This window comes from Choristoneura fumiferana, chromosome 28 (genome assembly GCF_025370935.1).
Source record: "Choristoneura fumiferana chromosome 28, NRCan_CFum_1, whole genome shotgun sequence".
Lineage (NCBI taxonomy): Eukaryota > Metazoa > Arthropoda > Insecta > Lepidoptera > Tortricidae > Choristoneura > Choristoneura fumiferana.
Genome location: NC_133499.1, coordinates 2318552 through 2331808, shown reverse-complemented (window position 1 = coordinate 2331808; position 13257 = coordinate 2318552). Strand labels below are relative to the sequence as shown.

The 13257-nt window shown below is 40.5% G+C and overlaps 2 protein-coding genes across 2 annotated transcripts; both read left to right on the top strand.

The window, feature by feature from the left end:
• Positions 1-4163: 4163 nt before the first annotated feature.
• LOC141443844 (uncharacterized) lies at positions 4164-6319 on the top strand. The gene is made up of 2 exons (XM_074109209.1): positions 4164-5843; positions 5918-6319. The coding sequence occupies exons 1-2, from the start codon at positions 4583-4585 to the stop codon at positions 5965-5967; spliced, it is 1311 nt and encodes a 436-aa protein (XP_073965310.1). The 5' UTR covers positions 4164-4582; the 3' UTR covers positions 5968-6319.
• Positions 6320-6719: 400 nt separating this feature from the next.
• On the top strand, positions 6720-7410 carry LOC141443735 (uncharacterized). Its single transcript, XM_074109084.1, has 2 exons — positions 6720-7067; positions 7381-7410. The coding sequence occupies exons 1-2, from the start codon at positions 6720-6722 to the stop codon at positions 7408-7410; spliced, it is 378 nt and encodes a 125-aa protein (XP_073965185.1).
• Positions 7411-13257: the final 5847 nt, after the last annotated feature.

Here is a 13257-nt window from a genome sequence, read left to right as displayed (position 1 = left end):
TTAGCGAGACTCTCACTGCTAATTAATGACGCGCATGAATGTATTCGCTAGATTCTCACTGCTAATTAGTGACGCGCATGAATGGATTCACTAGATTCTCGGTGCTAAATAGTGACGCGCGTGTATAGAATAGATTAGCTAGATTCTCGCTGCTAATTAGTGATGCGCGTGAATGGATTAGCTAGATTCTCAGTGCTAAATAGTGACGCGCGTGTATAGATTAGCGAGACTCTCACTGCTAATTAATGACGCGCATGAATGTATTCGCTAGATTCTCACTGCTAATTAGTGACGCGCATGAATGGATTCACTAGATTCTCGGTGCTAAATAGTGACGCGCGTGTATAGAATAGATTAGCTAGATTCTCGCTGCTAATTAGTGATGCGCGTGAATGGATTAGCTAGATTCACAGTGCTAAATAATGACGCGCGTGTATAGATTAGCTAGATTCTCACTGCTAATATGTGACGCGCGTGAATGGATTCGCTAGATTCACCGTGCTAAATAGTGACGGGCGTGTATAGATTAGCGAGACTTTCACTGCTAATTAATGACGCGCATGAATGTATTCGCAAGATTCTCACTGCTAATTAGTCACGCGCATGAATGGATTCGCTAGGTTCTCAGTGCTAAATAGTGACGCGCGTGTATAGATTAGCTAGATTCTCACTGCTAAATAGTTACGCGCATGAATGGATTCGCTAGATTCTCAGTGCTAAATAGCGACGCGCGAGTATAGATTAGCGAGACTCTCACTGCTAATTAATGACGAGCATGTATGAATTCGCTAGATTCTCAGTGCTAAATAGTGACGCGCGTGTATAGATTAGCTAGATTCTTACTGCTAATTAATAACGCGTGATTGGGTTCGCTAGATTCTTACTGATAATTATTAGCGCGCGTGCAAGGATCCTCTAGATTTTCACCGCTAATTATTGACACTCGGAAATCGATAATTAGATCGTCACTGCATATTAATGACGTGCATGAATGGATTAAAAATATTCTCACCGTTAATTAGTGACGCGCATGAATGGATTTGCTAGATTCACACTGTCAATTAATAATAATAAATAGGGTCTCCGAGTGCACCCGCTTAGAAACAGCTAACCGGAACTCTCAAAGACCGTATTACTAAGACTGCTGTCCGTCCGTCTGTATAGGGCAATTTCGATCGCGTCGAAACCACTAAGGCACACGCATGCTCTTCTGGCTAAACGGTTGTTGACTTGCTGACCACCCGATATGCGGCAGCGTGGCTTCATTTGTGCCGATGGTACGATGGAGAACACTTATATTAGACTCTCGAATAAAATGCAATTCCCACACTATATTTTTAACACCAACCTCACCTAATGATGTTATGAAAACGATTCAATCCTTAAAGAATACTAAAAGTGTCGGTTTCGATGACATAAGTACTTTTGTAGTAAAGTATGTTGGTTGTGAAATTGCACTGCCCTTAAGTCATATAATTAATTTAAGCTTTGCTACAGGTATATTCCCAAATAATCTTAAACTCGGACTTGTTAAGCCCCTCTTCAAAAGGGGCTGCAAGGAAAATATAGTCACCGACCGATTACTGTGCTGTCAGTTTTTGCGAAATTGTTTGAAAAAAAATATTTATAAAATTATCTATTGCTACTTAGACAAACATAAAATATTAATCGAACAGCAAAAAGGATTTCGGAAAGCTAATACAATAAACATGGCCATTTATGATCTAGTAATCAGAGCTATCACAACTCTTGATATTAGGAAGCCTTCATGTGCCATATTTATGGATATGACGAAGGCATTCGATAGTGTGGATCATGATATTCTAATGGATAAATTAGAGAATTATGGTATTCGGGGCAACGCTTTTAGCCTCATAAAATCCTACCTAAGTAATAGACAACAATGTACCGAAATTAAGCAGGTATGTGTTGCTTCTAGAGAAGAAAAAAAGTATGTATCGGAATGGAAGGCAGTAAAATACGGAGTCCCACAAGGAAGTGTACTGGGGCCTCTATTATTCTTGATATACATTAATGATATTGTTAACAGTAGTCCACATCCAATGATGCTCTTTGCTGATGATTGTACTATTTTTGTAGAACTAGACATCAGCACAGACTACGAAAATGACGTTAATTGCACAATTCACAACATTATTAAATGGCTGGATCAAAACAACCTAAAAATAAATTTAGATAAAACTAGTATTATGCAGTTTTCACAGAGAAAATCAGTACCTAACTTAAATATTGAATATAAAGGTCATGCTATTCGTAAGTCTCACAAAAGTAAATTTCTGGGTATCTTTATTGATAGCAACATGTCCTGGGAGTCACATTGTAAAGAGGTGTGTAAAAGGCTATATTCTTTTTCTTATGCCTTGTACAAACTTTCAAAGACTAGTGCCCAGAGTACTGCCTTGACAGCGTATCATGGTTTTGTCGGCTCAACCTTGCGTTATGGCATCATTTTTTGGGGCAACTCTTCGCAAAGAGACATATTGTTGTCGCGCTGAGCGCGATTCGCCATGTAACAACCGGTATGTATCAACATCAGTACTGTCAATCTATATTTGTAGTGTGGTAATACCACCCTAGTCTTTGACTAACTTATGTATGTTGGTACTATGATAGAGAGATGGCGGGAAAAATAGCGAGGCAAGTATTGACAGCGAGGCAGTAAAGAAGGATAGCTGTTAAGAATAAGTGAGGAGCTACGAGCTTCTAGGAGGCCTGTACCCCATTGGAACACCCCGGGTGAGTGTTAACTTTGCTATCGCATATCTATGTCGACCTATATGTGCATGATACGTGGAAAGATGAGGAAACCAGTAAAGTGTGGTAATGATCTTTCTGATACGTGTAGTCCAATCTTGCAGTGCACGGCACATTTGGTAGTCAAGGACATTGGACAGGGAAGCCTGGAGCTCCCATATATTCGAAGTGTGGTCCGGAAACACACAGGCACGGTCGACTGTAGTTGGAGCAACCGTGGCGAGGCTATTAGGGGATGGTGGAGGCCTCCGGGGGGGCAAAGCCCCCTCGTCCGGCTAAGTGACGAATGAATACAATATGATAGAGTCACCAGGGTCATACTCACACCCTGTCTAGACCGGAGCAAGTCGACCGATGCCCAACTAGGTAATTGATGTGCATAGCCATTGGAAGGCGGTATACCGCAACCAAATGTCAATCATGAGTTGCCTCTACAGTGTACATAAGGTGGTAACCATGCAGAATTATTAGAGATGGAAAGGCACCAGGTAAAACCGAAGCAGATAAGTAAGTGGCATAGCCACAGGCGAGAGGCAAGACCTCATGTTTATAGTATACACATAATTGCGATAAGAGTGGAATAACTTTGGTTGACTCATCTTTCCACTGCCATGATAAATGTGTATTTCGTATACCCTCATGTCGTCCTCATATTGATATGAACCCAGCAGTCAGCACAGGAGGGACGACATTTTGGTGGAGGAGTGCTGGGATATTGTCGAATGAGTCAGATAAGTATGACTTATTTAGTAAAAGATTTCAAGTACATAGTTCAGTCTCTGAACAAATAAAGTGAGCGCGGAACGTTTTGTTAATGTACCTACTAATTTCAAAAAATATTTGGTGTATGGCAATAAAGAGATTTTTGGAGTGATATCATGTGAATTATTTAATCCAATAAAATTGTCTAAGGTATGATGTTGCGTAAGGTGTTTTAATTATGCTGAGTGATTGTCAGTCTTTCAAAAAGAAAAGAACCGAAAGGCATACAGCCACAAAACATATTATGTGATACAGCCCTATTCATGTTGTATGGAACGGGCGTAAGTAAATTATTAATGTCCGATCGAAATTGTAGATACAATTTTTTAAGCTTGCCACACTGTGAAACTTTTTTGTCTATGGTTTAGTGCGGCACGAATCGGTATTAATCGATTAATGATAAGGAATTGACACACTTTCATTAAACTATTGTATTTAATAAACATTTTCTGTACAAGTGTTAGCATATTTGCTTGTATTAATTTATTATACCTTTTACAGAAATAATAAATAATCGTTGTATTAATACGGGCTGCAATAAGTAGCATTGGATTGCGTTGATTTTTTTCTAGGTTTGCCGCCATTTGGTCTGTCAGTTCTATTGTCGTTGGTTTTTTTTTCTCTGCTTGCTTGTTACAGTTTGAAGCTATAAAGTTTGAGAAAAATAATTAGAAATAACTTTATTACAGTGAAAAGTAAGTGTTGTAGTGTGTTTATTTTTGTTGTGGCAGTGAAGATCAGCCTAAATAATATACGGAGTCAACAAATAGAGGTAAATTTGCACTTCTTGTATGAACCGGCGGGTCGTGATATGTTTGATTTACTGATAGTAAAGGGTAGTAATACTTCTTGTTTCTAAATTTCAGTTTACAACGAACTAACTATTCACGAACCCCAGCGATCGGTGCTGTTCTTTGAGAGGAGAAATAGAGAAACATCGTGGTGAGTTGCTCACAGTTGTAAACATAGTGTTTAGTTTTTTTTGAATTTCGAACATCGACTATAGTCAATTGTTTTCGCGTATTTCAGTATACGAGCAATAAAAATGGAAGAAATTCTTACTGGAGTAGTTCATATGCGGCAAAACAAGCTAAAGGAATGTTTCGAAGTTGCAAAACAAAATTACGAGTCGGGCGAGATGGTGCTTGACACCGCGTCTAATATCGTAGCGCAATTGAAAGGGATGATAAATAAATTACAAGATGAAATACGGCATTACACATCTACCTCTCCAAGTCCTCAAATGGCAATAGTCACAAATGCGATGGAGATTCAAATACAAGCTGAAGATTTCGTTACAACCATCGAATCATCTATGGCGACCGCGGCTGCTTCGTCGGTCCAAACCAGAGAACACTGCAGCACATCGACTCGTCATCTTGGTGTGAAATTGCCCAAGTTGGAATTGCCTAAATTTGATGGGCAACCACTTAGATGGTTGGAGTTCTGGGACAGGTTTGCCTCCAACATTGATAGCCAGCCCTTAGCAGAGGCAGACAAGCTGACGTACCTAATTAGTAGTCTCGAAGGTAGGGCCTTGGAAGCAGTAGCAGGCATTAGTATAACTAACTACAACTACACCATAGCTGTTGAAGCGCTGAAATCAAGGTATGGCTCTGATGACACACTCATAGATGCACACTATACTGCGTTAACAAACCTTGAACGAGCAGAATATACGGCGTCCAGCTGTAGGCGCACAATTGATGAAATAGAGCGGCATTTGAGGGTGCTAGAAAAATTAGGAGAAAACACTACTGGAAACCACCTACGGGCTACTATACTTTCCAAGTTTCCTGAACAGGTTTTACATCAGTATCACCTCATGCCCCAACAGTCTAATATTAAAGATAACTCAACATCTACAGTAAGACGGATTTTAGTGGATATTGTGGTGGCTATGGAAAAGGCTCAAACCGCTCCAGCTCTAACACGGACAGGTTTAGACACGAAACAAGAGGTCATTACTACTGAAGTACTCCAAACAAAGGCTGAATATCCAATACGGAGTGGTACCAACGCCAACTACAAGCCGAAGAGAAGCCTGAAACGGAAAATGGACAGTCAGGTCAATAATAACATAGCCAGAAAAAGAAACAGATTGCCTTGTATCTTCTGTAAACTTGGTAACCATAACAGCATGGACTGCAAGAGATATAGTGATGTGGAGTCCAGGAAAAAACAGTTAACGGACAGGTGCCATAAGTGTCTAAGAAGGAACCACAAAACAGACCAGTGCCACAGAAAGATAACATGCTTCCGATGTGGTGAAGGACACCTCCAGCTACTGTGTCCGAAGCCAAAGGGTAATGAAGATTTTATAGACAGTGAACCTATAACGGTCAAGTGTTATATTACAAATAGCTTTACCTTTTTGCAGACAGCCGTGGCACAGGTCACCAACCCCAACAACAAAAGAAACAAGCTTAAGTGCAGGCTTGTATTAGACAGTGGCTCCCAAAGAAGTTACATCAGTGCGAAGATAGCTTCTAAACTACAAATAACGCCTGACAATGAAGACCGGCTCTTGGTATACACATTTGGAGCAACTAATCCGAAGGAAATGTCAAGCCCATCTGTAGACATTTTATTAGAAACCAAACGTGATATCAAGAAACAAGTAAGAGTCAATATTGTTCCACATATTACAGAAAGGTTACCAGTAGCTGAATTTGATACTTCAGTGGTTGATTTGGTGGCTGATGATGATTCTACTGGTGAGAATGTAGACATTTTAATAGGGAACGACTACTATGCGGGCTTCATGCGTCAAGGAAAGGAAAAAATTCAGGATGAATTACCTTGTAGATTCTGACTTTGGTTGGCTGCTATCAGGAAATGTAGAAAATCTTGAACATACTACAAGGCAAGAGAACATATTAACTGTGAACACTTACTGCCACTGTCATAATTCAAGCTGCCCTTACTTTACCGAACCGGACTTACCTCTTAGAAACATTGACATCAAATTTCTATGGTCTCTTGAGTGTATTGGCATAAACGACTCTCCCAAAGCCACTAGACAAGACGAAGCAGTGAAACATTTTAATGACACCCTACAGTATATTAATGGACGGTATGAAGTAACATGGCCATGGATTGAATACCCACCTCAGCTCCCAGTCAATTTCGGCGTGGCATTAGGAAGACTGAAAAGTTTAATCAACAGATTGGATCCGGCAATGCTACAGGAATATGACGACATTCTAAAGGAACAACTCGATGGGAATGTAATTGAAATAGTCGAACCACACAACAGTGATATTTTACATCCCGTTCACTATCTTGCCCATCATATAGTAAAGGGTGAAGGGAAGCGAGGAAGGATTGTGTATGACGCATCGATAAGAGGATCAGGAAAGAAAAGCCTAAATGAATGCCTGTACAGTGGACCCTCGATGCTAGAGGATCTCACGGCTCTTCTCCTGAAGTTCAGAACGAAAAGGGTGGCAATAGTGGCAGATGTGGAAAAGGCGTTCCTGCAGATCGGACTTCAAGAGAAGGACCGTGATGTGACCAGATTCCTGTGGGTGAGAGACACAACAAAGGACCTGACAAAAGAAAATTTACTTTATCTCCGATTTTGCCGTGTCCCGTTTGGAATAATATCTAGTCCATTCCTATTGACGGCGACCATTAGATACCATATGTCACAGACAAATGTAGATCTACTAAAGGACATAGCCAATAATTGCTATGTAGATAATTTAGTAACCGGAGCGAACTCTGTCCAAGAAGCACAAGAGGTATATAAGAAGACACGGGAGACCTTTGAACAAATATCCATGAATATAAGAGATTGGAACTCAAATAGTAAAGAATTTCTTAATCTTGTACCCACAGAGCACCAAGCAAAACGGGAAGATACAGTGAAAATTCTCGGCTTATCGTGGAATGTGGAGAGAGATTCATTAAAATTGAAAATAACTAATCATCACTTTGACAAGGATGCACCTGCAAACACGAAGAGGAAGGTCCTTCGTACCTTAGCCCGGATATATGACCCATGTGGCTTCATTTGTCCACTAACCCTACCATTGAAGACCTTGTTCAGGAACATCTGTGAACAGAAACATAAATGGGACACAATCTTACCAGAAGATGTGATACAGTCCATGCAAGAAATATTGGAAACAATAAGGACGGCTGTACACTTGGAACTACCCAGATGTGTAACGAATGATGTTCCTGAGTCTAAAACTACATACCAGCTAAATTGTTTTTCTGATGCTTCAAAAACAGCATATGCAGCTGTCATATATCTGACATCAAGGAATGAACAAGGAACATCAGTTCATTTTTTAATGGGAAAGTCACGTATAGCGAAAAATGAAGACTCGAAAGAACTTCACATCCCGAAGTTAGAACTCATGGGTTTACTCATAGCTAGTAGACTTCTAAAATATATAAGGGAGAACCTGTCTCTACCAATAAGCCAAGAAATCTTGTGGACAGACAGTTTGGTCGTGCATGGATGGATGCGTTCAAACAAACTACTACCACCGTTTGTATCCAACAGAGTAGAGGAAATTAGAAAAAACCAGATGCAAGCGGAGTTACATTATATTAACACGAAGATGAATCCAGCTGATGTTGCAACGAGGCCTGACAGATGGAATCAGTCAAAGGAACTTTGGTTCAACGGTCCCACATTCCTAAGAGAAGATGAATCGAAGTGGCCGGCAGATAGGTACTACCTGAAACATATCTCAGTCCTTTCTGTTGGGGAGGGCCTGGACCAAGGTGATCAAAGCTACATTCCAAATATTGATCATGGCCCAGGTAATCAGCTGATAACCGTTGAACAAAATGACGATCAGGAAATGGAAATTGATGAACCAAATGACAAGACAGTAAATGACGAAATAACGGAACTGGACGCAATACAGGAATCTCTGACTCCATCAAGTTCAGCAAATAATACTATAGCAGAGATTTTGAAACTGCAGAAGCACCATTTCGCGGATGAGATTGCAGGTAAAAAGACACACCTGTCGAGAAATCTCGGTCTGTTTCTTGATGTCGATGGAATACTGAGATGCCAAGGACGGATGGCCAATACCACATGGGATTACGACATGAAACACCCTATATTGTTGCCTAGAGAGTGTGAATTTACTAACAAAATTATCAAGGACATTCATGAAGCTAATTACCATATCGGTGCCACACATACTCTTAGCCTTATTAGAGAGAAGTACTGGATACCACAAGGCAAGCGTCAAGTAGAACGAGTCATCTCAAGATGCCAGCGGTGTGTCAGACACGGAGGTGGTCCTTATCGTTTACCAAGTGCACCAGATCTACCAAATGAGAGAGTGAGCTATAGCGCACCATTTACATATTGTGGATTGGATTATTTTGGACCACTGTATGTGAGCACTCCAAATGGAAAACAAAAGAGATGGGTTGCTTTGTTCACCTGTCTGGCAGTGCGAGCTATACATTTGGAAATTGTAAACGATTTAACAGCTGAAGAATGCCTTCTAGCGCTCAGAAGATTCGCTGCCACTAGAAATACACCGAAACGACTGTATACAGATAATGCTTTCTTATTTCAAATTAACATCTGAAGTAGTGAAGAAACCCTTCTGCATTTCAAAGGGCATTGAATGGAGATTTATTTGCCAACTCGCTCCTTGGCATGGCGGATATTATGAGCGGCTCGTAGGCGTAGTAAAACATTCACTAAAACGCACTCTAGAAAAACACCTTCTCGGAGACAGCAAACTATTAACTGTGATGAAGGAAGTAGAAGCTGTTGTAAACTCGAGACCACTTACAAAAGTTGGAACTGAAGTTATTCACATTTTGAGGCCATCTGATTTTCTTAGTCTCGGAAATGTCTAACCTTGACCCCAGCAACTGATAATGTTTGTACGGTAGATGGTTCCAAACTTCAAGTCAATTTGATTGAGAGCTGGAAAAAGGGCTTGATAATTCTTGAGGAATTTAAGAAGATATTTAAGGCCCAATATCTGACAAGTTTGAGAGAGAGATATCGTACACTTAACCAAAAACAGCCAAGAGTTGTTTCTAAGGTAGGTAAATGTGGGAGACTCTATATTGACTCGGTCTGTAGGTCATCTCTATCCGTTAGAGACTGAAACTGATAACTCCTCACAATCAGGACCAACAGAGGAAGGACGGGCTGCTCCACCTATGGATTCACCGGTAGAGTACTTGGATCTGGATATTGCCCAAAATCGAGTGTAAGGGTTGCCACCGCTCCCACAAAATGATCCAGTACCAGAAGGACATGGCCATGAGGTAGAAACCCCAAATGAAGTAATGCCAAGCCAAGAATGTACAGGGAATACCGAGACTTCAAATTCAGAAGACGCTACCGACCCTGACAATGTGCTGTCAGGGACCAGGGCCAGGAGAGACGCCGCTATTCGAGCCAGAGAGAAAATCCTGGAGTGGACGCGTCACCTGCTCACACTACTGCACTGAAACTCTTTCTGCCTTCGGGAGTGTCGCGCTGAGCGCGATTCGCCATGTAACAACCGGTATGTATCAACATCAGTACTGTCAATCTATATTTGTAGTGTGGTAATACCACCCTAGTCTTTGACTAACTTATGTATGTTGGTACTATGATAGAGAGATGGCGGGAAAAATAGCGAGGCAAGTATTGACAGCGAGGCAGTAAAGAAGGATAGCTGTTAAGAATAAGTGAGGAGCTACGAGCTTCTAGGAGGCCTGTACCCCATTGGAACACCCCGGGTGAGTGTTAACTTTGCTATCGCATATCTATGTCGACCTATATGTGCATGGTACGTGGAAAGATGAGGAAACCAGTAAAGTGTGGTAATGATCTTTCTGATACGTGTAGTCCAATCTTGCAGTGCACGGCACATTTGGTAGTCAAGGACATTGGACAGGGAAGCCTGGAGCTCCCATATATTCGAAGTGTGGTCCGGAAACACACAGGCACGGTCGACTGTAGTTGGAGCAACCGTGGCGAGGCTATTAGGGATGGTGGAGGCCTCCGGGGGGGCAAAGCCCCCTCGTCCGGCTAAGTGACGAATGAATACAATATGATAGAGTCACCAGGGTCATACTCACACCCTGTCTAGACCGGAGCAAGTCGACCGATGCCCAACTAGGTAATTGATGTGCATAGCCATTGGAAGGCGGTATACCCGCAACCAAATGTCAATCATGAGTTGCCTCTACAGTGTACATAAGGTGGTAACCATGCAGAATTATTAGAGATGGAAAGGCACCAGGTAAAACCGAAGCAGATAAGTAAGTGGCATAGCCACAGGCGAGAGGCAAGACCTCATGTTTATAGTATACACATAATTGCGATAAGAGTGGAATAACTTTGGTCGACTCATCTTTCCACTGCCATGATAAATGTGTATTTCGTATACCCTCATGTCGTCCTCATATTGATATGAACCCAGCAGTCAGTACAGGAGGGACGACAATGTTCAGGGCTCAAAAGCCGCTGTTAGGGAATTTGCAGACTTAAACCTAAAAGCGCAGACCCGTATTTTTAAATCTCTGAACTGCTGACGCTGCCCTCACTTTATGTCTATGAGTGCTGCACCTTTGTCAAGAGTAACCCTACTCTATTCCCAACATTGGAAGCAAATCGCAATTTAACCTGCGTCCTAGAAACTATGGTGAGTGTAACCAGATGTAATACGGCACTAATGAAGCACAGTGTCACTATAATGGCCCAAAATTATATAATAAGCTACCTAATGCGTTTTAAAAACACAAATCTAAATAATTTTAAGAAGTTATTATCAAAATTGTTGTTAAATATAATGTTATTACAGTGTTAAGAAGTACTTTAATGATCTTGACATATGAATTCTGTTTTATTTATTTTAATTAATTTACAACTTGATTATATTATTTTGTTCTGTTTTCTTTTGTTGCTTGTTTTATTATTTGTAAACCACATAAAAGTGAATTAATTTGACATATAGATTGCACACATGAACTCTATAATAATTGTTATTTTGAATTTAATTTAATTTATTTGTAGCAAATTTTTTAAATGTTGTAAATTGTTTTGCCTAGGATTTTTTTAGTATTTTTAAGACTCATATAATTCGTATGCCCGAACGGGTACGATGTAGCTGAACATTATTTCAACATTGTATTACAACTGCAGTGTATATACCTATTTTCGACGAATAAAAATTGATTGATTGATTGATTGATTGAGACGCGGTGTTGGAGGTTAACAGTAAGAGGTTGAAAGGGCGTAATGTGGGCGTGGCGATGCTAAACTTCGCCTAGGCGTTCGAAACACACAGTGTCGCACTCGCAATGCGGTGCTGCTAGCTAGCTCTGTCACCAATGCTTCAATCTCTCCCATATGCAGAAAAAAAAATTAACAGACGTAAGATAGAATAGATTGCCCAGATACCTTTCGAAAAGAGGTCGTGAATCTACGAATATAATATAGTCGTGTCGTGAATGCATAATATGAATGAAAAGTATGAAGAGAACCTGACTATGAAGCTTAAGGTCCCGGGTTTGATGCCCGGCCGGGGCAGATATTTGTATGAATAATACGCATGTTTTTTCTCGGGTCTTGGGTGTTTAATATGTATTTTAAGTATGGTCTGTCCATAATTCGAGATAACTAAAATGACGTTTCATGTGTTACCTGTTTTTGCGTTTCATAAATAGTCATGTGCCGCAACCGCTTATCACCGAAAATTAGTAGGTACCTATGTATTGTATGTCGTAAAATATTTAGATATGAACGGATCCGTGATGTACTACAATGTAGGGCACTTAGGACATTCTAGAAAAGGTAACATAGGTCTTATAAAAATGCGACCGTTTTCGAGATATTTCGACTTTTTATAGATGTTGATGTTAAGTTTCAATTTCATTCTTTGGCCTCTGTGTATACATATTTGTACGTATTTACAACCATACACTTCTCGGCTTTGCTAAGAGGTTGACGTTTCCGTTTTCCGAGGCGAAAGTATTTCTTCGCTGTGTCGTCTATGCGACGAAGTACCTACTTGCTGCTCAGAGTCTCATGTTTAATCAAACAACTCAACAAAAACCAAACCAAATTAACAAATTAAAAGTCTTATCTCAACAAATTTAACAAATACGTCAACAGCAACAATACACGAGAAAACGCACTGATCACATGACATCAATACGAGTAAAGTAACGAAAGTCGTTGTAATACCACTTGAATACGAAAACATGAACAATGACGTTGTGTGATATCTGAGGGCCTACTTCGGAATTCAAAAATCAAAGTTCGCAGCAACGCCCCTCTCACTCCCGCATTAAATAGTAGCGTCAGAAGGACGGAACGTCACGAACCTGACTTTTCGAACTTCGTAGTAGCCCTGCTAGCCCCAACTACGAAATGCAAAACCCGAACTTCGTATGTTGCCGTCCCGCTGACGCTTATCTCATTTAATACGCGAGTGAAAGGGACGGTGCCATACCAACTTCGTTTCTTCTAGTTTTGTATAAAAAAAAAAAATTTTTTTTTCGCCTGGAGGCTGTGCATAGCTATCAATACAGCGACGAAATGCCGCAAGCATGCTAGACACACGCTGCCTCTGGTAGACGAAATACAAGGTTCCACATTTTTTATTTGTATATAATTTGTTATTCGTTTCATTTGTATACTAAATATTAAGTTGGTGTATAAAAAAGATTAAATTATATCTGAGCATGTTTATAGACCTTGGTCCAGTCAAAACTAAATTTGAA